Source organism: Thermobia domestica, chromosome 10, assembly GCF_964235325.1.
Source record: "Thermobia domestica chromosome 10, izTheDome1.hap1.1, whole genome shotgun sequence".
Taxonomy (NCBI): Eukaryota; Metazoa; Arthropoda; class Insecta; order Zygentoma; family Lepismatidae; genus Thermobia; species Thermobia domestica.
Genome location: NC_137463.1, coordinates 121254836 through 121279974, shown reverse-complemented (window position 1 = coordinate 121279974; position 25139 = coordinate 121254836). Strand labels below are relative to the sequence as shown.

General features: G+C 37.3%; 1 protein-coding gene across 2 annotated transcripts in view; it reads right to left on the bottom strand.

Annotated features, from left to right (window-relative positions):
* Patr-1 (Protein associated with topo II related - 1) overlaps positions 1 to 25139 on the bottom strand; it is an 86236-nt gene that overhangs the window by 31194 nt on the left and 29903 nt on the right. For both annotated transcript variants that reach the window (XM_081728520.1, XM_081728521.1), the window contains exons 6-7: positions 20222 to 20714; positions 1719 to 2107 (exon numbers count right to left, since the gene is read on the bottom strand). In XM_081728520.1, the coding sequence (XP_081584646.1) occupies positions 1719 to 2107; positions 20222 to 20714 (882 nt within the window). The remainder of the gene's footprint in view (positions 1 to 1718; positions 2108 to 20221; positions 20715 to 25139) is intronic.

Below are 25139 nucleotides of genomic sequence, written 5' to 3'. Positions count from 1 at the left end.
CGTAACATAGTCGCTAACACTCTCGCCTTCGGTGCGAGCGGTCCCGGGCTCGATTCTCGGTAAGGGCACTCGGTCGAAAAAGTGTAAAACGCTTTTTCAGGCCAGCCACCCTGAATGAGGTTTTCCTGAGTTTTTCCCATTCACACCAGGCAAATGCCGGGGTAGTACCTAATATACAGGTCCCAAGGTCGCTTCCTTCCTTTCTTCCTTTCCTTCCCCCGGACAGTGTGCTCGCCGAGGGACGTCATCCCTCAAACGTGACGGGCTAAATGGCCTTAGATGCCGAGAGCCCAGGAATCTAAATCCTAAACGGGTGAGTCTTATTCGGAGATTAAGATTTGGTAATTGAGGTCAATATTTATACATTGTGTAATACCTTACACCGAGCGTTAAAAACCTTCAATATACTCTATTACACAACACCTGATGGATGGCTTAGAAAGTGATATACTATAGGAGTAATATTGAGAAAGAAGAAACAGTTTTAGGCTTACAAATGGAGGTGATAATACATGTGATAATAACGATGATGCAGAAAATACCACAGAATATTAAAGAAAAAAGAAAGTTGTGAAAGTAAAAATGCATGAATTGTGATGGTACTGTATTTTACCTGCATTTGTTTATTTATTACCATGATTTAGGCATCCAATAATTGGCTTAAGTTTATAATAGGTAATGCTAACTTTCTTGGTGTATTTGAAGATTTTTTATTTTTTGAAAAAAAATGTAATTTCCATTATTCAGAATTCGTTAAAAATGACATTCTGAAGGACTCCTGACAGTCTTTTCTGAAGAACTCCTTCAGGAGAATTTTCTGAGGAGTTTAAAAGTGAGTCGTCTTATAGTCAGGTAAATATGGTACTTTGAATTGTCAGGAAACTATATTGACTGAAAAGTAATACTTAAATTCTTAGATGTTCCTTTTCTAGTTGGGCTTGGAACCTGTAAGAACTCTCTTATACAGAGTTCAGTATATTCCACAAAGTGTATACACGAATATTCCACATTACATTATGAACTGACACGAATTTAAGTAATTCTATCTTAAACAGTAGGGAAGAATAGGTTAATTTACCTGTATCTATATTTTTATTTAACTTCTGCAAATCAAGTTACGAAAGTGGAATTTGCACGTTTATCCTAATTCAACTATGAAGGATGATGAAATGGATCAGTTTACTATATATTTCTTTTGAGCCGTTACACAAAGCCACTGAACTTAGTATATTGAGGTTATTTTTTACATAGAGAATACGGACATCTCACTCGTTTGCATCAATTAATGCATTACTTTTCTACAGGGTTACGAAATGAGGAGAACTCAATGTGGCAACAGCACACGAGCAGTTTACCTAATGTATACGTATACATTTACTACAGTATGAATATCCGCTGAAATTAAAATGTCCAAATACATTTTTGTTATAAGATTAGAACAAAAATTATCTTTCTGAGCGTTACATTAAATTTCCATCTTATTTGCTGATTCTGAAATACAATTCTTCTGCAAACACAAAAATATTTGCTTCCCCTTTTATTTTTTAAAAGTATTTTATAAACGACGTATTTTATCCGTTAATAAAGCTAATGATAAATAGATATTTCAAAACACTAACGTTGGACACCCAACAGTAAATACGAATAACACCACTCGTACTTTTAGTAATACAGCCGGTGTTGATTTCCATATCTTCTTTGATTCTATTTTTACTTACCGTATAATAGTAATCATTTACAAAGAGAGTTTGTGTATTTAATTGCAACATCTGAATATTAATAAGCCACTGCTTTTCTCTCTGTGTCATTAAACCAGAATAATCATCATGGTCTCCACTACCATTTTCAAAGTCTCTATGATTATGGCCACGATGCGACACATGATGGCTGAGTCCATCCTTTCTGTGATTCGAATTATTCTGGTAAGAGTGCATATTCCTATCAGAACGCATATGACCAGGAGCATTCCTTTGGTCCTGGAAGTTGCGATAAGGAACTTCTCTCTGATTTGAATTCCCATGGTTTCGATGCGGCTGCTGAAAGCCATGAAGGAGTTTATTATCTCTCTGCATAGGTGTCAGGAACCGCAGAACATTTGAAGCCCCACCTGCAACATAGGGACAAAATAAAACTACTCGCCAAAAAACTCAATAGTTTTATAAAATAAGTAAAACAATCTACGCTGGAGAAATTAACCTATCAGTAAGTTTCTTCAGCCATTAAAAACGAACTAGTAGCAAGACCTTGTTAAAAGAAATTCTGTTGGCATTTGGTTATGCATACCTAAATTATATTGATTATATTTGCCATACTTATTCCAATATGGTGCCCACCTGGAAGTTTCTCAGATTTTTATCTGTTCGTTATTACTTCTTTCCCTCCCTATGTCATGTTGCGATTCATAGAAAGTGCTCATGGTGTACGTACGTATTCTAACTATGTTTCCATTATTTTATGGTAAATAATTCATTATTTACAGAGGGTTGATCTATTTATATTTTACCAATTCGGAAACGCTGCCGTCACCTATATAACTGCACTAAAAGCATGAAATTGGGCTCATTAGTGTGGTGTGTCTGTATCATGTTAAGGTTAAGAAATTCCGCTCAAATTAAACCGTTATTGGGAAGAGTAATCTTTCGTAAACCAAAGAGTTAAAAATGTTTAACTATCAGAATGACCACAGCTAAAGATATCGTAGCCACGCAAACACGCGCGAGGCTTATGACAAAACATTCGCCAACGAAAGTGGTCGTTCAGGGTTATTAGCAAACGCGTCGGCTGAGATGCTTCGTGAAATTCGCTGAGAATTCACTACCCAAAGTGAATGGCTCAGAGATTAAATCTGATGCAGTTCATGTCACTCGCTGCCGTCTTGGTCTGCAGTGAGTATACACTGTTGAAAAAGATTGTTACATTTTCATTTACTATATTTATAAACCAAGAACTTAAGTTATTTTTCTCTGATTGTTATCTGTTATTCTCCTCTAAAGGTGACACGCATACTCCCAACACTGACACACAGTCATACCAGTGACGCACATAACTAGGGATTACCGATATATCGGTGTCGGTGATATCGGCCACTTTAGGGAGTATCGGTATCGGCAAATGGACACCGATATTTATCGATACATTTTCCCAACTATTTTCAATTTGTTTAATATTAACTGTTTCTTTTAGACCAAGTTGATCTAAATTATTATAAATTGTACAATCGATTTCTTTATGCATGAGTACGCCTTTGATTTGCACCACTCGTATTCAACTGATATTTTTAGTCCCTCGATGCCAAAATAGTGGTGAAGAAAAGCCAAAGGTCCTCAGGATCATGGACGCCAGAAAAAGACTTCTAGGAGGGGCCGATTCCATGGTTGCTATATTACGTCTGGTATTTAATATACGTGGTTTACTATATTACGTATACATTTTTGTGAACCAGGGGGGGGGGGGTCCCACTGTGCCCTCCCGCTTTGGACGACCATGGTCAGGATAACAGACCCGTAATTTGAATCCCAAACGAGATAGAAGTTTTGATTCAGAAGAAGATGCTATGGATGAAAAACACAAGACGCTCACTTTGTCATTATTTTCTCCTACTTACTCGTTAAAAACAATTAGTTCTGAAGTTAATAGTTTTTTTGTTTTCGACTTCGCTTAAATGACCCTCTTTTTTTTTTTTTTTTTTTTTTTACGGTATACACAGCAACACCCGGTTCAGCACGCATCATTTTGTAAATAATAAAAATGTGTAACGGTAGTATCTGTTTGCATTGTATGTATGTAAGAGGGACTATTAAATACAATGTAACTATCAAAGTACGTTTTCACTCTAAATATCAATCACTTGACTCTTAGAATTAAGTTTACACAATATAAGTATCTGTAGCTTTTTAGTTCATTTTATGTGAGCTGGATTAAATTTGGAGGAAATATATTTTTTTGTGTGGAACCTAATATAAAATTCTGCTTTTTGTCTTTGTATGTCGAATTTTGGCCTTATATCTAATATACCCTGACAATGTTGATCATTTCATTATTCTGAAAATTCCCGATAAAATATAAGAAACATGTTTAAAAGTATTCTTCTACAACTTCTGTTTTTAGTAGAGAGAAACTGATTTTTTGAACGTCAAATCCATTTCAGAAAACAGTTTCTCCATACATGCGCGCCGTCTATGTGCGTGCTCCGGAGCTCCAGCACCCACAAGATTTTTAGTTTGATAGAAACAAAATAAGATAAATATTTCTCACTTGCCATTATCAAAAAATAATAAGCAATTAAAACACTGAGACGGAAGTTAAAATTTCTATTCATTACAGTGACTTATCCTTAAAATTGGGCCCGGGTTTGAACCCGTCTCTCTAGCGTTTAAGTCAGCCGTGTTACCGACTGAACTACAACAATCCCTCCTTATACAAGGTGTCTACCAAAATTCCAAAATGAAATTTCGTCTTTTCCGTGACTTTTCTTTACCAAATCATAAAATTTCGTAACATTCTCAAGAGCGAATTTGGGTGGTGCGAATTAGGCCGAAGTTTCGTGCATGCGATAGAAGCGTGCTTTGCTTGCGATTTGGTAGCGTCTAAAGCCGACCACAGATATTTTTGGTGGTGAATTTTGACGTTTTATACAACAAAATTTTACAGTCTGTACTTATATTTGTACAGATAAAAAAAAAAAAAAAAAAAAAAAAAGTCGTGACCTAAAAGCTGAACTTCGTGACTTTTTCTTGACTTTCATGACCATTTTCTGATTTCGTGACTTTTTCGTGACCGATAGACACCCTGTTATAGGCTAGTATCGGTATATTTACTTTATCACAGCACATCTCTTTATAACAAGATTTTAACTAAAAGGAAACCAATCAAGAAATATCTATACTCCCCTGAAAACATAGCACGTCCCGCCATTGATATGCACCCTCATAAATTTTGGAAAGTAGGCGCCGTTGTATCCATATTAATTACCATCTTTGTTTTATGGTGAATGTGGCTGATTTCCAAACTTCCGGTTTGATTTGAAGGGTTGAGAGAGGAGACGGAAGCTATGGTATTCTTGGACATCAAGAAACATTTTCTCGCTGTCTCTTATCGTTTTTACTCTGATGCTTGTCGACAGACGAATGGACATACCCTCTCTATGAGACTTCCATTACTTATGCATAGCAAAATTCGGAAGTCTAAAGTTAAAAAACAATAATCTCACGTTTCAGTACGGACTGCAATAATTATGGAGGGATTTCTCTTTCCCCAAACTAACTCTTGGCAACATTTTGGTGGCACGATTCACAACAAAATTTTGATAGTTCTTCCTAACTACACAAAAAAGGATTAAACAGTGATTCATACAGTATTAACACATCCTACGAATCAATATATATATATATATATATATATATATACAGATGGTGATCAGAAAAATGGAAACACCTGAACGAAATTGCAACTTACCAGATTAATATGGTGTCGGGCCACCTTTCGCCTTCAGAACAGCCTTGATGCGACGTGGGATGGAGGCATAGAGGTCGTGAATGGTAGCAAGTGTAATATTACACCATTCCTCGTGCAGGGCATCGGCCAGTTCTGTGAGAGATGATGGAGGTGGAAATCGTCGCCGGAGTAGTGTTTCCAAGACGGATCACAGATGTTCAATTATGTTGAGATCTGGGGATTGGGCGGGCCAGGGGAGGTGTTGAACTTCATCCTGATGTTCCTCAAACCACGCTGCAACAAGGCCAGCTGTGTGAATGTGTGCATTATCATCCTGGAAGATGGCGTCATTGTCCGGGAACAACATCCGGACCATAGGATGCAAGTGGTCTCCTAAAATTGCGACATAATCGTTGGCAGTGATTCGTCCGCTAAGTGTGACCACAGGACCCAATGAAAACCATGATATGGCGGCCCACAGCATCACCGAGCCACCGCCATGTTTCACAGTTGGGCGGAGACACTGCAGATCATAAGTTTCTTTGGGCGTTCTCCACACATAAACGCAGCCCGTGGTTGGGAATAGGGTGAAGGATGACTCATCCGACCATATCACACGTTTCCAGTCCTCAACGGTCCAAGTTGCATGGTCGCGGCACCATTTGCGGCGTGCGAAAGCGTTATGGTCCCTGATGAGCGGTTTGGCCCGTGCATAAGTTCATATCATGTAATTCGCGGCGGACTGTGATTGTCGAAACAGGGGGGGGGGAGAGGTGCTGATTGAGTTCCTCCGTCACTTGCTCCGCAGTGGCACGACGGTTCTGCGTGACAATGCGCTTTAATACCCGGCGTGACCTGTCACTCATGATTTTCTTCCGCCCACTGTTCCGCTTCCCCGATGTGGTTTTCCCGTGTGTTGTGTAGGCCGTCATCACCTTCGACACTGTCCCACGCGACACACCTAACACAGTAGCCACTGCCGTCACACTCACTCCACATAACCGCGCACCAACAATTTGCCCTCTTTGAAAATCTGAGAGTTCTCCCATTTTACACTACCTCCGTCTGCTGCAGCCACTGGACACTGCTGTTCTACTGCGCCTGACGTAGTATGGAGACCGACCTAACACACCACTACCAGCGTTCCGGCGCTGCGGGCGCCACGACACCACTGCCAACCCATACATCTGACGTGTTGTCAACTATAGGTGTTTCCATTTTTCTGATCATCTGTATATATATATATATATATATATATATATATCCAGGCCTCCCAGCAGGACATTGAAAATATATAGGACAGCTTGGCTTATAAAACAGGAAGTTTGGTTTCTACAATAAAATATTACGCTCTGAAGCACAGAAAAAATATAAATGTATTGTAAAAAAAAAAAAAAAAAAAAAAAAAAAAAAAAAAAAAACCACCCTTCCAAGACTTTTCCAGTATTCATTGCAGATTTTCCGGGGTACCAACAATTTTAACTACAATGCACAAATATAAATTAGTAATGCAACTGGAAGTATTATTTTTTTAAGGATGCCACCTCTCCATACATTCTGAATTACACTTTTCACGTTACTTTTTCTTTTGTTTTTATGATTTGTGTGCAAACAATGGAATCTGAATAAGGCATTGAAAGTAGTAGAAACACTGAAAAATGCAGCTTCAATATTGTTAGAATTTAGAACATATTCGCACTACCTCAGAAGAAAAAGAAACAGTTAACTCTTATTTATAGGATTACCATGGCATTTAACACTTTTTACATGTCGTTATTTATACATAATTTTGAATACACGCAAACTATTTCTCTACCTTCCTACTATTTTTCTAGTTCTTTTAATTACAGATGAACTTTATTTTGACATTATTTTTCATTACTTCGTATCTTTCTAATGAAAGACGACGACTGTAACTTATTTCTCTGTAATGAAGTATTTGAATCTAATTAAACATTGAATTATTTGATCAACGTATTTCCTTCTGAAATAAATAATGTAACAGCATTTCATTCATCATAGCTCTGCAAATTATATATCCACTTCTAACCACTGTTATACAACATAAATTTCATCACATTTCCAGTTCATAAAGAATTTCCAGGATTTTCATCACTTTTCTGCTTTCCATAACTTTTCCAGGGCGTTTCCACGACACACTCTTATTTCCAGCTTTTCCAGGACACGTGTGGGAACCCTGCATATTATGTACAGCAATATTGGAAGGCGTTGGAATATGTTGGTGAATACCAACACACCTTCACGCTTAGCCAATAATGCTGCACACTCTGATGAAAGAAAATGCTAACACAGCTTGCGTTCTAAGAAATTAGAGCAGCAAGGTTCCTCAGCTAAGCTTCACTGGGGAAGAATAAGCACATAGGAAAAACAGAAAAAAAGAATGGACATGGAAGGATATGATAAAACAAAAATGAAATGAAATTAAGTTTACGTCCCACGGTTATGCCGGCTCGGCTAAAGGAGACGGTGATTATGAGAAATGAATGAATTGGTGGAATGAAGAAAGTGGGAGGAAACGGGAGAACCCACGCACACGGTGTTTGTCCACCACAAAGTTCACTTGGCGTGGGTCGGGATCGAACCCAGGACCTCTAGTACCAGAGGTGAACGCTCTACCACTGAGCCACCGTGGCCCCCTAGGAAAAAACAAATTTAAAAAAAATAATGGTGAGGATTGTGACTAGTCCCTCAGAAAAAAATAGCATATTGCTAATATATACATAGCAATTTAGACCTTGGTCTGTATTTTTAATAATTCAATCACTGACAAATATAGGAAATAAAGGACAAGATTAAAATATAGGACAAATATACACGAATTTCCGAAATATAGGAAAAAATAGGACAGCTGGGAGCCCTGTATATACGAAAACTTTCAACTAACAACAAAAGCTATTTTAGCGAGGCTATACAGCATAATGGAGTTTACGAGGTCACATGTAGAAATTTCAAAATTGGTGACACCAAAATAAAATGTAAGCATTGGATAAAACAAAAATACAGAAAATGAGAAGCCAGTTTCAGTCTGTCAAAGCATCACAAAAAAATTGTGTTAAAAAAAGAGTTGTATACTTCCTGTGCTTAGACCAATCTTAAGGTATTCGATTAAAAAAAAAAATCGGCATTAAATTCAGAAAATCGAATTTTTAGAAGTAATTTAATAAGGCATGTTTAAATTTTGTCGATAAAGAGAAAGAGAATTCCAGGAACACAAATGCTATTGATGGTGATGATGATGTCAGCTGCGATATGTCTTGAAAGAACGTTGGGAACGACTAGAAGGATGCCAGTACACAATGTTCTAACAATTTCCTTGGATGTTAGTATTATTTATTATGCACTCTTTTACGATTTTATTTCTGTTCCTACCTATTCTTTTTAATGTATTTTATGTCTTTAAAGGAAAGGCCACATGGATCTGAAATATTAGGAATAAGTTTGTTATTGAATAAGATATTTTATCATTTCAAAATGTTCACTGCACACCAAAGTACATGGAAATTTTGCCCTCAAGTCCAGACTTTTTGTCATTTCAGATAAGCAACTGTGGCATCGGAGACCTCCATCCTCAATCTTTAAGCAGTAAAAGTTTTGTTTACTAGCTGGCAGCAGTTGAGTCACAGTGCCTGAACGAGTAAGACGTGTTTCTCATATTGCCCGGGAACATGAAATTTTCGGCTGAAAAGCAACAGGTAATTGTGAAATTCCTCACTGTAGCTGGACGTTGTGTAACCGATATTCATTCCCAATTGGAGGATGTTAGCAAGTCGGTACATGAGTTCAAACCAGGGCGAACGAGTGTGAAAGATGAGAACGTTCAAAAACAGCATTACCTGACGATAACATTGCCTGTCTTGAAAATTTCATCATGGAAGATAGGCGTGCCGTCATGCAGGAGATTTGTGATACACTGGACCTAACAACGGGAACAGTAGAATGAATAATTACAAACCAACTCGGTCTAAGGAAAATTTCCCCTCGCTAGGTTTCACGAATGCTTAATGACGATCAAGAAGAAGCAAGGATTCGATCAAGTGTTGCAAATTTGACATGCTTCAGAAGAGAGGAACCCAATCTCTCGAAAGATATTGCAACAATGGATGTATCTTAGATTCCATTACTCAACCGAGAAACAAAAAGGTAGTCCATGCAGTGGTAACACACACATTCACCACCTCCAAAAGTCCAGTGAGAAGCTGCTGTACGCTATCTTCCGGGATTCCCAAGGAGTGATACTGTTCCACCCTGTTCCGAAAAATCATACACTTATGGGCGAGTATTTTCATACACTTTTGGATACAGAATTTTTGCCAAAATGCACTGCCACACTGTGCTAATGTTGTGACCTCATTCTTGGCTGACCACGGTATTGAACTTCAGCCACACCCATCCTACTCACCAGATTTATTCCCGAGTGACTTCTGATTGTTCCCAAACCTCAAGTATTTTCTTCGTGAATGCTATTTTGCCAGTAGATCATCCCTGGGAGTGCTTTTTTTCAGTATTTGGACACCCCAAAGATGACTATGCCACATGCTACACAAAATGGACGGGGTGATGGCAAACTGTGTATCAATGAAGAGAAAGAGTTTGCTGAGAAATAGACACAGGTTAGTTCCCTGTATTCCCTTGTTCTTGGTAATTGGAACGAAAGGGCAGGTACTTTTGGTGTGCATCTCGTACATCATCTCATCCTAGTTTTTGCTCTTCGCAGAAATTTATGACCCTCGTTTCTTCTATTTCTACTTCACTAACGGAAATCGAAAAAGGCTTGCTTTATGTGTCCAAAATTGTGTACTGAATTCTAATCTAATGAGGTTCAAAATTGATGAGGAAAGTAGAATCTCTCAGGAGCCCCTCATGAAACTCTGTATAAACTCATTACAAATAAGCGGACACGTGATCCAATACTTTCCAAAATTCTGAGTTTTAAGTGGGAAGGGGCAAATTTCTACATTTTCATGTTACATTGGAATCGCATGTTGTATGCTGTTCGTGAGCGCATAATGGAAAACGGCTTACCCGTTTGGAATGAACTTTGGAACATGGCTAATATCAACTTCAAGAGTTTATATAATATGAATCCGACGAGGAAATGGAGACAAATATTTTTCATAAATCTATTATCCGCGTACAAAGAACGGGCATTTCACCTAGTTAGCAGTGATAATGATACCAGCGACTAACGCCACTATTATCTGTCTACTCATTATTACTATTTAGTTTATGTATTTCGAGATTTATTTTACATTAGATTCACTTTCTTTACCATTCGCTATTTTCACATTTCCACTACTTAATTTTACAGCAGGACTGCATAAAACACAATACTTTAAAAAAAAAAAAAATTTAAACCAGTAAATTCGTCTAAACAATTTTCTAAACTGTATTTCTTTTAAAATAAGAGTACACGTTATGAAATACCAATTAATACATTTTAAAGATGTATTAATTAAAATATGAAGAACGTATTTTGTTTGTTTCTGTTTCCACTTTTAACAAATTTAAAAGATAGAAAATAAAGTTCATTACAGTATTAAAATGTTCTTTGGTTGCTTTGTACAACTCTTTTCTATTATAACGTTATCTAACTTTAAATAATTTATTAAAAATTTAGCATTTCATTCCGAAATCTTATTACTATCTTCAAATACATGGGAGAGAGAGGAAAAGTCATTTCAGTATCGTACACCCGGGTACTTGACAATTACTTGGAACAGCTAGTATTTATTATTTATGAGAAGTTCTACGTTCAATCGCAGTATAAGGCAACAAGAAGCAAGGATTGTGCCACGAAGCAAATGATGGAATGGTATCTATAAATAAGGTTCAGATCAGTACGCTCCTTAACAGTGTAAGCCGAGCGGACGTTGACTAATTGTCTGCATTCTTGCTTTGCAATCGGAAGAAATTGGATTAGAATCAGAAAGCCAGTCATCTTGACTGAGGTTTTCGTCAGGTTCACGAGACAAATAACGAGACATTGAATTACAGGTCCTGGTTGATTTCGTCACACTTTCTTTCTTATTGTTGTGGGTTTTCATTGTTAATTCAATGAGTCAGTTGAAAAACTAACGAATTCCAAAAACCTCAGCTTTCCAGTAATGTTCCTTTTTCAATTCACAGGTTTTCGAAGACCTCAGTATAGAGGATCTAAAATTAAGGAATCTTTTTCCTCGAAATGGGTATTGGTATCTGTAACCCTTTTACCTCGAAATGGATGTTGATATCTGTAACCCTTTTAGGATTTCCACTTTTTGAGGTAAATTTTAGACTTCCAGTCAAACAGCTATTGCTTCCTTGCTACTTGCTATTCATCGTAGGATTATGGTTCATACTTTTTTTTCTTTTTTTTTTTACAAAACAAAAAAGAATAGAGCATACTTTCCAATGGTAGCACTCGTTTGTGTCTATTATACACCAGAAATGGGAAAAATCGGAGTTTTTTCGAATTTAGCTTTTTCAAAATTTTTGCGCCCCTCTGGCCCGGGCCTGGGTTTATGTAGGGACCTGAATTTTCTTTTTGAAAAATACGTAGTTATGTACACAATGTGTGTCCAAAATTACAATCTTATATCTTCAAAACTAAGGGCGGCAGAAATTTTTGGAAGTCTAAAGATGATCTATTTTATATACTGGGTGTCAATGAACTAGACCGACAAACTGTAAGAGGTGATTTCTCAATCAAAATAAGAAAAAAATTCATATGGAGCTACAGGGAAAAGTATATAGTTTCAGAGCTAGAGCTGTCCAAAATCGCGAAAATGCCAAATATCGAGAGGCCCTATTTCCAATTCGAAAGACTGTGGATGGTGGTCCTTCTCAGCGTAAAACAAGTCACGCATACGCAATCCAAAAATGCACATTTCATTAATGTTCAATGGATATACATAGTATTCTCTGCAAGGTGAGGTTCCCAGACATGATACCAACCGAATTTTGAGATAAGCTCTGACTTTATAATTGGTCCAAAATAGGCAAACGATAAGTCTTGCTATCAGTGAATACGGAATCCTTTGGCGCGATGTCGGAAGTGTTAAGGGTTGTCAGCAGCACGGTCTTTCGTACTCGGCAAAACACATGCTGCGATGTTTTCTTTCACGCTTATAAGTGAAGAAAATGTGAAATATACCGTAACGAAATACATCACATCACACGTTATTCTGAACACAAAAAACATGGAGCTGCCAGTTCATAACACTTCCGACATCTCTCCGAAGCACTGGATGTCTATTGTTGTCAAGGCCTACCTCCTGCCTACTTTGGACCCTCCTTGAAATCAGGGTATATCTGAAAACTATTGAGAGCATATCTGAAAATTATACTCTGTAGGGAATACCCTGTACACCTATTGAAAACTGATCAAATATGTACTTTTAGATTGTGCATGCGTAGCTTCCTTTACGCTGATAAGAACTACCATCCACAGTTTCTGGAATTCGAAACAGGGCCTGTTGAAATTTAGCTCTTTCGAGATTTTGGACAGCCCTAGCTCTGAAACTATGCACTTTTCGCCATAGGTCCATATGAACTTTTTCTCTTATTTTGAAGTAAGAAATCGCTTCTTACAGTTTGTCGGTATCGTTCATTAATACCGTACCGAAAACTTAGGAAAAAAAACTTTTTTTTTTTGACAAATCATCTTCGGAAATCCCGGGCCTGGGTTCACGTAGGGATCTGAAAATCTCTTGAAAAATACGCAGTTCTGTACACAATGCGTGCGCAAAATTTCAATCTTCTATCTTGAAAATACAGGGCGGAAAAAATTTTGAAAGTCTTAAGGTGAGCCATACATATATATTATACAAATTCACTGCATCTTGGCTTAGAGTCACGGTTTAAACGTCACTTTCATCAGTTGAAAAAAATCACTCCCTCGGAAAAGCTGCACCCTTCGCGCCCGGGCCCGGTTTCACGTAGGAATCTCAAAATACTCAAAGGTGCACACAATCCGTATGCAAAACTTCAATCTGATATCTTGAAAACCAAGGGCGTGAATTTTTTTTGAAATTTGCCTAAAGAAAAAAGAAAAAAGTCACGACCTTCAGCCCCTACTTGTCGCCGCTAAGTTTACCATCTGGTTCCAAAACGCCTCTGGGGTGTTCTTTGGTCCATGCTTGACTTGACCAATTAAGAAAGAAAGAAAAAAAAAACGGCTTAAACGCTGTTATAGAACCTAAATAAGCGGTCAAAGACAACACTGCTCCATGGTAACAAAATTTACTAAAATCCTCAAAGGAATAAAGATTAAAATTCCTACCTCAGTTCAACTTAAGTATTTTGGGGAATGTGTACCTTTTCCAACTCACTTATTCAATTATTCTATTGTAAATTGACCTTGCAAACCGTATACTAGTCCTTACTTTGCTCTTCCAGGCACTGATCTTTCTTATTACTAGGATCCTAATCCTAAAATAACACTGGCTGGCTTATATTCGTGTGCTCTTATCTTTTATACTTAAAAGTTTGTTTTCAACAACCAAAAAAGTTTTTCTCGGTGAAAGAAATTTAACCGGGCAACCCTGCTTGTTATATGATCAGGTGGCCCCAGTGATTTTTCCGTGGTTCATTCCCCCCTCTTTCTAATTCTCTTCCCCTCTCACATGACTTGCCTGAGACTTCGATTTCGAGGCTCTTTCTTACACCATTAACTTCTGGTACTGCTTTCAACATTGCAGACTGAAGACACTACTTTTTTGACCCCCCCCCCTTTTTTTTTCTATTCTCTTCTAAATTTGATAACAGGACATGAGCTATTCATGCTGCTCTCGTGTCTAGCGCGCGTCATTGGTAGATGTACTACGTTCAATTCCGATGGAAGAGGATTACAGTGGTTGGGATTCTACCTTAAACTATAGGTTCAAGTATAATTTCGAGGCTGAAAAGAACGAACAAGACGTAAGTCTTAAATGTGAGCTTCTGTTAAGTTTAATTGTTCTCTACTATCATATAAGCACGTTTATTTCTGATACGAGTTTAGGGTCTGTTTCAGCGGTGGTGTTATATAAGACATGCACTTACAACATAACACAGAATCTAAACCATATTGAGTTACTACCAGGAATCGAACCAGTTTCCCATGCCGAAGGCCCGTACGCTACCATTTATCCACCAAGGAATTCAGCAAGGCTTTGAGACGCTGACTTATAGTACTGATTCTATGAGTTTCAAATTCTAATCTTCAACGTAACAGGCAAGCCGCAACAACGTGGACGAATGTTCAGGGAACTGGTAGGCAATCAATTGCACTCTGTGCATATGTATGCCGCATTAGGATTATATTTCTCTCTGACATACCTAACTTAAACGTCAACACATCATCAGCCAAGGGTAGAGTTTTGCATGGCGAGGCGATGAAATTATTTCGTCTGCTCTCTAAAGCGAGTCAATACCTACTGCTAGACACTAGCCCTTCTGCTTTCCTTTCGATATCTCACACTCAAAAATTATATACGGTAGTGGTTTATCAACTTGGGCAAAGGAGGAAGGTCTAGACCACACATCTGCATTTTCCCTCTAAGCAGAACCACCATGCTTACTGTTATTTATTTTTACAAAAATATCCTTGCATGAATCCTCCTTGTCACATTAAAACTGAAATTTCATAAAGCGTGAAAGTGCTAGTCAAAAATTGCAACTGAGGACTAATAAATATGTAGCACACACTAATTACCTTTTATACGAGTTTATAGACTATGTTGAATCTTCCTTCGTGATAAATATTTCAGAACTACTGGTGGAAAAAAAAACTTACACACTTTCTCAGATGGCAAAAATATATATAATGAAGGTTTCACTAGAAATCAGCGAGTGCATGCATAGTTGTATACATAGTTGTACTAGGAATTCTAATCCTATTTTGTAGGAAGAACAGGAAGGCAGTATAGGAGGTAAATAGTTTGGGGAAAAGGAATACACGAATTTTTGTATATCGTTCTCACTACTAAGAGAAAGCACTGGGTCCAGCGGAACAAACCAAGACGATAAACTTTGTACTTCCCAAAAGGAAGATTATGTCGTGATACAGAAAATGTTTTGGATAGCCCGCGAAAACTTCAACGCGAAGGACGCGAAATTCTCCACTCGTGCCGAACTCCTATCAGATTTAAATCTGTTAGTCAAATGAATGCTCAAATAAAATATGTTGCAAGAAGAGCATATAAAAATCTCATACTGGAAAGTTGAAAAACGAGAAAATAAATATATTCTCTGGGAAATTCGAAGCGAAGCGGGATTCTGTGAGCGAAGAGAAACAGACAGTGGTTCAAGAAAATGGATCCAATTTTAAATTACGAGGGAGGATCAGAAACTAGGGTTACAAAGCCGATATTTCTGGTGTTTCGTCTGTTATAGGGGTCAGTCCATGTCAATTCATCCAGGTCATGAAACCCATAGTCTCAGAATGGCATGAGGATTTTTTGTTTACTCTACTTGCCATCCTTATTGATCACACCAAATTTTAATTTGATATCTTATATACTTTTTTAGTTAATTTTTTTTTTTAGTTTGGTAAAATATACGTTTTTGTTGTTGCCGAGGGTTAAAGAGATTACGACATTGATATACTAAAAAGATCATAACTTTGTTAATTCTCATCATATCACAATGACTTTTTCACTAAAATGATCACAATAAGATACAGAATAAGGTAAAAATACATTCAGTTACTTGTACTTGAAGTGTTGTAGTAAATATTAGCTCAAACCTGGATATTACCATTTTTTTTTTAAAGAAAAAACATAAAATTTTAAAATACAGTAAAAACTTAAAGGCACTACATAAACCAAAGTATTTTATATGTATTTATAAGCCTAAAGGCATGAGCTAATGTGTTCTGAAAGAAGCGTTTATGTAAGCTCAAATTCACCGGCAGCTGATAGAGGTTAATGGCCAGGAATTCTCACGAAGGGTGTTATCTTCCTGCACGACAACGCGCGCCCACATACAGCCCAGAAGACCACTACGCTGTTAAAGCAGTTTTGCTGGGACACCGTCAACTATCCTCCCTACAGCCCGGACCTCGCTGCACTTCAGACGAGGAGGTGACACTTCGTAACAACGTGGCTGAACACGCAAGGACAGGATTTTTATCAGGAGGGAATCTTCAAACTCATCCCACGATGCGACAAGTGCCTCAAACGACATGGAGCCTAGTCGAAAAATAACTTAATGTATGTAAAGACTGAAATCTAAGTTTTACATCCCATGGTTATGCCGGCTAGGCTCAAGGAGACGGCCTAATGTATGTTGGCTGTGTTGGTTGTATGAAATAATATATATACACATTTCACTGCAGGCTTTGTAACCTACTTTCTGATCATACCTCGTATGTTATTTCAATCGAACAGAAACTGCGAATAGTTTAGTAAGGAATAACTTTTATGCACTATGTGTTGTAGATAAAACTACAACACAATATCTAAGTGTTGCACGTAAATATATCCCACACCCCACGCCCGCCACCACCGCCCTGCACTCTTTGACATTATACATGAAGATTCACGGGTTGGGTATTTTTTGAAGTACAGTAATAGTTATCTACTTCAACAATAATCATAATAATCCACAAGCAATGAAATATTAGTATTTATCATTACTTATTATATGATTATACCTGTAAAACTTCCAGATATATAAGGAACATGCCAATACTATTTACACAAGAGTTGACAATGAAGAAGGTATCTCTAATAGTTCCTTGCATCTTCACAGTTCTGTTTATTGGAGAGCCCACAGTAGTTCTCGATTTATGTTTGTAGAGAGTATAACATTCTTGTTGATTGTTGTTTACATCATGTCTTTTCTTTCTAACGATGAGATCCTTGCAGAACTTCAAACTAAGGAGCAGAGTCTGATATTTTGAGGTAAATTGCGGAGACTCAGAGAAAATTATGTCACATTATTAAAATTACTACAGCGAAATTCAAGTGAAGAATCTACAAGCGATTACGGTATAGAACACAGGATTCTTAATACAGACACAGATGTGAAAGAAGACATAGGGAATGTAAAATATTACAGAGTGGAGTGACTAACGAAAGGTTAAAAGCCTTAATGTTAAAGCTCAGTTGATACTGAGAATACTTGCCACATCAAAAGATGAAGTTTGAAAGAATCCTAAAACATAAAATGGTCCCAACCCTGCACACAAAGCGTAATACTGCATTACGGTGGAGAACGCTATAACTGTTTGGGAATTGCTACTTGCTAAGTGCAATAGCGCATACTAAACAGATTCTCCGTATAGTGAAGAACGAGGAGTGGACAATCGGAATTAAGTGAACTCAAAGTGTTTACTGCAATAATGTATGCATATGATGTCTCGTTGCAAGAATATGGATATTCACAGAGCATCTGAAATTTGAGATGTACAATTATGTAAAGCAAGAATGGTTTATAAATGCTTTATTGAGATAACTGTATTTCGTAGATTTGACGTACAAGTGACTCGCAGCCACAGTCTAGAAAATGACAGATTCCTGTTATTTACTGACTTCACTCAAATCCGTCAAGCTTTCATCAAACCAAGATAGTATAAACCATTGCTGAATAGCTCCCTACGTAAGATCTTCTGTTCATTTACTTCGTCCGTTGTCTCAAAAACGTTGATGATGCTATCTTCTACGCATCTGTAATAGTGCTGAACATATCGAGAAAAAAGTGTTTACTCAGAAGTTGACAGATCTTCGTGTTTGATTACATGAGGAAAAGCAGAAAGAACGTATTCCACATGCTACCATAGAGCAACCAAATTCTGGCTAGATGTATGGAAATTTGGTTTGCAAACTTGAAAAAACCTACTCCGAGACTCAAAGGCCCTTTATTCCCCAAGTTATAACATTGCTTCGTCAATATAAGAAAGATAATAGGTCAAAGAAATCAAGTATGACCTATTTTCAACGTTTACGCAACGATAAGAACAAAAAGCTATTAAGGACAAACTATCAATCCAGGGGCGTTAAAGGTTGCTGAAAACCCTGGGCGTTTGTGTGTTATAGGTATGCGTTAGGAACTAGATCAGCAGAGCTCCGCGAAGCTACTAAGGACAAACCGTCCGTCCACTGTGGGTGTTTAAGGTTGTTGAAAATCCTGAACTTTCGTGTGTTACAGGTACGCGTTAAGCTGTAGACAAGAAGAGAGCGCCGCGGATGGTGCTGCGTATATATATATATATGATATTTATGTCATAAGGCACAGATGTTTCCTCTTTTTTTTTCCCTTTCTTTCTTTCTTTCTTCTAATCATTTATCATCTCCATTACTTGCCTTTAAAATCAGCTGAGAATAACAGTGATTTTATCTTCCTATTCCTCTCCTTCCAAAGTTTGGAAACTCTTCCGCAATAAAATGATTGTATTCTGACATAATATGGTGCATATATTGTTTAAGATTTTCACACAATCTTTACTGCTTCAAATTCAAACCAGTAAATTGCGTGGAACTGAACTGATCCCTTCATTCCCGATTATATATAGTCGAGTGGTCCCGATTTTTCGACTCCCGAGTTTTTTTTAGTCTCAACCCCCTAAAACGGTTCCAAATCACACCAAAGTAACCTATGAGCAAAATTAGCTCAATTGGATAATATTAAATACCATCCAAGGCGACCTCGATTTTTCAATGCATTTTACAATATGTAATATGAGGCAAAGGCACACTAGAGTTCACAATTGCTAAATGAGTAATACTACATCTTGGATAAGGGTACGGAAGACAGAACCGCATGTATTGTTGTATAGTACCATTTTAATCATCTTGGCCATCTTAAAGTTCGCCATCTTGGATTCAGATCCAAAATTTTTAGTAAGGTGTAATGTGACACATTTTGGGGTGCTTTTCATCACAAACACACGTTTGACATTATTTTAAAGTTATCAATAATTACTTAAGAGTATCTGAGTACCTTCATGATATCTGTTTATTCACCTACAATTTTCTTTCCATACTTACAAGGTACTTTTGCCTTATATTGTAAATGCATTGAGAACTGGAGGTTGCTTGGGGGCGACATTTAATATTATTCAATTGAGCAAATCTTCCTCATGGGTTACTTTGGTCTGATACAAAACCATTTCAGAGGTTGACTCAAAAAACTCGTTAAGTCGAAAAATAAGGACCAGTTTAATATATGGACCAGTTTATATATATGTTCCAGGATAATTTTAGTCTAAAAAATCTGACTTTTCGGCGATTTAGTTAAAAAAAATTGCCCGTTCCTACAATGTATCACTAGTGTCAGTGTTACTAGATATGTGACAGGAGTTATAGAATATTGCAATTGATGTACGATATTAAAGAAGTCAATTCTTACGTCAAAACGAAAATTTTAAGAGTTTCTGAATTGGCGGCAAGTGACCTACCTTTGATGGCACAATGAATTGGATAAGAAAGATACAGCTCAACTCAATGAATAAATTCAATTTTAACCCATTGTATATAGACTTGAACAACGTAATTTTCACAGCATGGTACAAGCTAACTGCGTTATGCACAATAGTTCTATATATGACTCAGGCAATTAAGTAAATGAATACTAAATACAAACGACCTGCATATTCATATAGCTACTATATTATGTGGCGTTTAACACTGACTATTGGATATTTTCAATAAATTTCCACTCAACGTTGTTTAACAATTTCACAAATACACACACACAAACTAACCTTCACCAATACCACAACATGAAACTAAAGAACTAAAATAACACTCAATATCCTAATACGACCCAAAATGGGTAAATACATCTTGGTAAATAATAAACGTACCCATCAGCCTTTGATTGTGAGCAATGCCAGTTAGTTGTGGAGGCAAAAACTGACGCACAGCACCACCTAATTCTGTCACACCCATCGGTGAGAGATGAGAGTTCAGACCTCCTTTAAAAGGCTGCCCATGTCCGGAAGGAGGTGACACCAAATGCGGAGGCACAACTACTTGTCCAAATGACGCATTGTTCCCCACTTGCGGTAAGTGTGGAAAGCGACTTGAAAGAACAGGACCAGGCATTCCCAGTAAGTTTTTTGTATTCTTGATGGGTACATCCTGAGCGATCGGAGAAGGGTAGACCAAATGTGTTCGCCCCACACCAACGCTAGTTTTCATTTCACGTTCCACATCCTCCACCAACCACGCTGAAGGTTTCAGCAACACTTCCCGCTCTACATCTTGAATAGATTTTGCTCCACCAGGTTTCTTTGCAGGGGTGGAAGCATTATGGGACATCAGATCTCTCTCCAATTCTTCTACTGTTCGTACATTCTGAAATCAAGAAACGAAGATGCTATCAGACGTTTAACACATACAAATATAATTAACTAGAGTTAAAAATTATTTGTTATTTAAAAAAAAAAAAAAACTGGAAAAGTGTATAAAAATGAAATGAAATGAAATCTTTCGGTTTAACGTCTTATGATTATACTCATGAGGCTAAGGAAGACGGATGATTAAGGCAAGTGAATGATAACGTAAAATTTGTTGGAATGATAATATGGGAAGAAACAGGAGTACCACGAGAAAACCCACGGACACGGATGTTGTCCATCACAAACTTACTTGGAAGAGTCGAACCTGGGACACCTCAGATCAAAGGTAAGTGCTCTACCACTGAGCCACCGCACCTCCCAAAACAGTGTATAAATACTGAAGTGTATGGTTAGAACACAACTGAAGCACTAAGCTTTGCATCGTGCGACTCGTCTACGAAATATAGAAAAAAAAAAAAAAAAAAAAAAAAAAAAACAACAACAACAACAACAACAACAACAAAATTGAAAATACGACGAATGAACGTGTAACCAGGCGAACAATCGAAAAGTTTCAAGATACTGATAAAAGGAGAGCACAACCCGCAAGAAATTACAGCAGGGAAATATGTAAAAATAACTGCTGGAAAAATGGTATAAGTGGAAGGGAAAAATCCCTTATACAAGGTAATGTAAAATAGTAGAGGATAATAAAATTGCGACATACGTGGATGAAAACAACTTACACGTATACAGTTGCTGTCCAATACCGCCACACTGTAGGTGACAAAGTCATAAAATTCAATAAGGAGCTTATTTATGGCAGATCGAAGAGTACTCAATAAAGCTGAGTTTTCTGTTGCCATGATTTTTGGGAAAATATCACCTTCTACCATTTGTGTGTGTGCTGAGGGTGGGGTCTGAAATTTTCATTCATTCACTTGTTTTAGTCTGTGATAATTAAATATATTCTAGCAGTGAAGAAAAGGGAGAAAATATCCTTAACTTTACAACCGTAAAAATATAACAAGATAGAAGAGGAGCGCATTAGGCTGACATACGCTTTAGATTTTTTCTTATTTATTTATTTATCCTTTTAATTCTTTTAAAGGAACGGGCATATGTGTTAGATATGTTCTGCTGACAAGAGAGTTGTTCCTTGGCATCATTTGAATTGTGTTCTGTGGTTATAAGCATAGGAAACTGCTTCTGAAACTGTACATGAGAAAAAATTCTCGCAACAAGAGTTGGTTATTTCTCCATTTTTAAACTGATAACTAATTCAACCGTCATAGTTCATTAACGTGAGCAAATGGATTACTGAAGAACAGAAGTTATGGCAGTATGTAAGATCTGAATGCCTGACCATCGGGCTCACGAGTGACACGGTCTCTCGTCAGGGGGACAGACTAGGCTGTGTAGTACTTAGAGTACCAATATTGTATGTCGGAGACCTGATTCGATCCCCGTTCAGCAACATTTTTGTTGATTTGAATTTAATTGAGAAAAGTTTTGATCAATGCATCGATGATGTAAATTCAGTTTTTACCCCCACTACCAATATAATTATTTAACTCTAACGTTGTACGTTTTGAGTCGAAAGTTTCAAATACCTGTATTTATATTAAATATGAAGGTTGTTTTCAGTATCTTAATAATCCAACCCTACCTTTTCATGGTGACAAAGGACAGTTTTCGTAAGGGCGAAGAATCCATTACTATGGCCTAGCAACCTAATAGGTGATTGGTTTTAAATCATACGGGACTTCGAACTTTTAAGACATGACATAAGAAAATGAAATTAAATTTTGGTACACAGAATTGTAGACAGAATTTGGTACACAGATTTGGAACACAGAACATCATATCCCTTATAGGTATAAGAAGACAGTAACGTTACAAAATTAACAAAGAAAGAAAAAAAAAGTCTCTGTCAAATGACTAGAAAGAGTAAGGCGAAGTGATCTAAGAAGAATAGCATGAATGAAATACGAATAAAGTTACTAAGAACCTAAAGAAATGCGGAGGAAAAGTGAATATGTTTCAGACAGAAGCACAACAATTCCCGTGAACAACAAACTGTTGAAACCTACAAAGTAGATACGAAGAAGAAAATAAAGGAAGAAAGAAAGAGAACTACAGGAAACGGTAGAACGCACGAATAGTATTTCAACATGAATGCACCAAGTCTGAGAAGAAGAAATTATTGTATTGTGATAATTCCATACTGTAGAATGAAGAGAACACATTTTTAGCGGGAAGTCATGTGGTTTACAATCCACGTAAGCTGTAGGCCCACGTCTTATATAGACTTGGTGCTGAACGGAACTGCATTTCAACCTACCGATCAAGCACAAGACTGCCTGCCGAGAACAAAAACTATTGAAATTCAAAAAGTTTTCCTTGGATGCAGCATTAATAATGAAACAAACAGTAGGATTAGAGAACTATACAGTACACGCACAGTCGTCGAGTCTTTTGCTTCGACATATTCTTTCAATAATCCAATGTGTTCTAAATTCCTTTGGGCCCATAATTTGAAAACAAAATCGAGGTATAACGAACGTATGATTACGTGAAGTACAAAAGGTAGCTGGCGTTGTCCTTTTCCTTGGCTATAGTGATTGTGACGGGAATTTTCGTATGTTACCAAGACAGGGCTTCTTTTAATGTGCTAGCCTTATATTCAAATCAACAAAATTCTACAGGTTCCGATTTATATTGAAGGAATGGACTAGCAATTAGGAACGGGCGGTTTGAGAAAAGAGAAATCCACAAAATACTAAGGTAGAGTCGAAATGAAAAATCAGCCAGACTACATAATTAGCGATCGAATATAGGGATAGAGCACTCAGGAACATGAAAATTATTCCTAACATGAGACTGGACGTTGATGACTGACTAGCAAAAAGAGCAAACAGAAATCAGTCCTCAAATGCGATGACTTTAAATTGGTAGACAAACAATGTAAGACTTAAGGTAACAATGATAAAAGCGACGGAAGAAATACACGAAAAACACCTGGAAGAAAAGAAACAGTCGGAACAACAAGAGTGCTACAGGCAATGAGAAAAAAGTACACAGTTAGGAAAGAATGGCTTAGAAATAGATCTGCGAATACTGAGAACATACAAAACCAAAAGCAGATTACGTAAAAATATAGTAAGAGTAGTCCGAACTCATTACACATCTGTAAAACGATGGTGAATGAAACAAGAAAATACTGTTATGTGGATTAATAAGGAAGGAACAGAGGAAGTATTCTAAAGATAGAAAACGGAGAGATCTTTCCAATCTTAGTAGATGCGAACGAATCGTAATATGGAAGGCATAGTTAGACAGTAAACACAAAACAGAGTAACAGAAACGTTTAGATTTGCTTAATTTGTGAGGTCGAATGTAAGAAGTAGAACTCACGAATATAATGTACAAGAAGAGTTTCTCTTTTTAACGTGAACTTCTTGACATCGAAAAGAACGATTGCAGAACAGCAGACGAAAGATTTAGAGCTTACTACGGCGCATCCGAGGACTGTCAACTATATATTTCCTAAGTTAATAATGGTTCTTGAAAATTCTAGTACGATAATTTCAAGATTATCCGGTAACACGTTTAGTAAACAACATTTTAATTTTGTAAGCTTTTTTCTACAATACATATTGACAGGCAAAAAAATATTCCAATGTGTTTTTCATAACGTATACAGTATGGCAATGATGTTCCCGGATTGAATTTTTTGAAATCAAAGGAACTGGTCCATCACAGGAACGACATCAGCACCGCGAGTACACTAGTGATTAGTAAAAGTTCCAATACGCTTTAATCAGTGAACTGTACACACGCTTTCGTGAAGTCAGGGAGTATTTGGAAGATGATGAGCGTATAGAATGACAAAAACACGAAGTTAACAAAACTGTGGACTGAGAAACGTTCTTGCTTACAATCATCTGAGCCACCGGAAAGTAAGCAAAATTCTCGGCATCAATAAGGAGATCATTAGGTGTTTCATCTATGTAACTTGGGGAAAAGGAAGCTGTGGGCCTGTTTTGCAAACTATTCTCCATGTTTAACAGAAGAGGCAGTAAGTGTCAAGTTGCAAAACATTTCGTCATGAAAACGGTTCCTCGCCAGATTTCCGCAACACCATTGTCACCTGGAATGACGTTTCAAGTGCGATTTTCTTACCAAATGACAGTTGTTGGCATGGGTCAATCCAGGGAATCCAAAACTAACCAAAGTTTGAATCAAAAAGTCACGAGAAAAAGTCTATTGATTTTCTCTTTGATGCCAAGGGTTTTCTCATTCAACACAATTTGTTCCAGAAGGCCATACTATAAATAGCAATTTCTATCTAGAGGTCATGAAGCGACTATAACAACGAATGATCCTTGTCATGCCACAATCAGCTCTAGCAACTGGAGCATATTCTCTATGACAATGT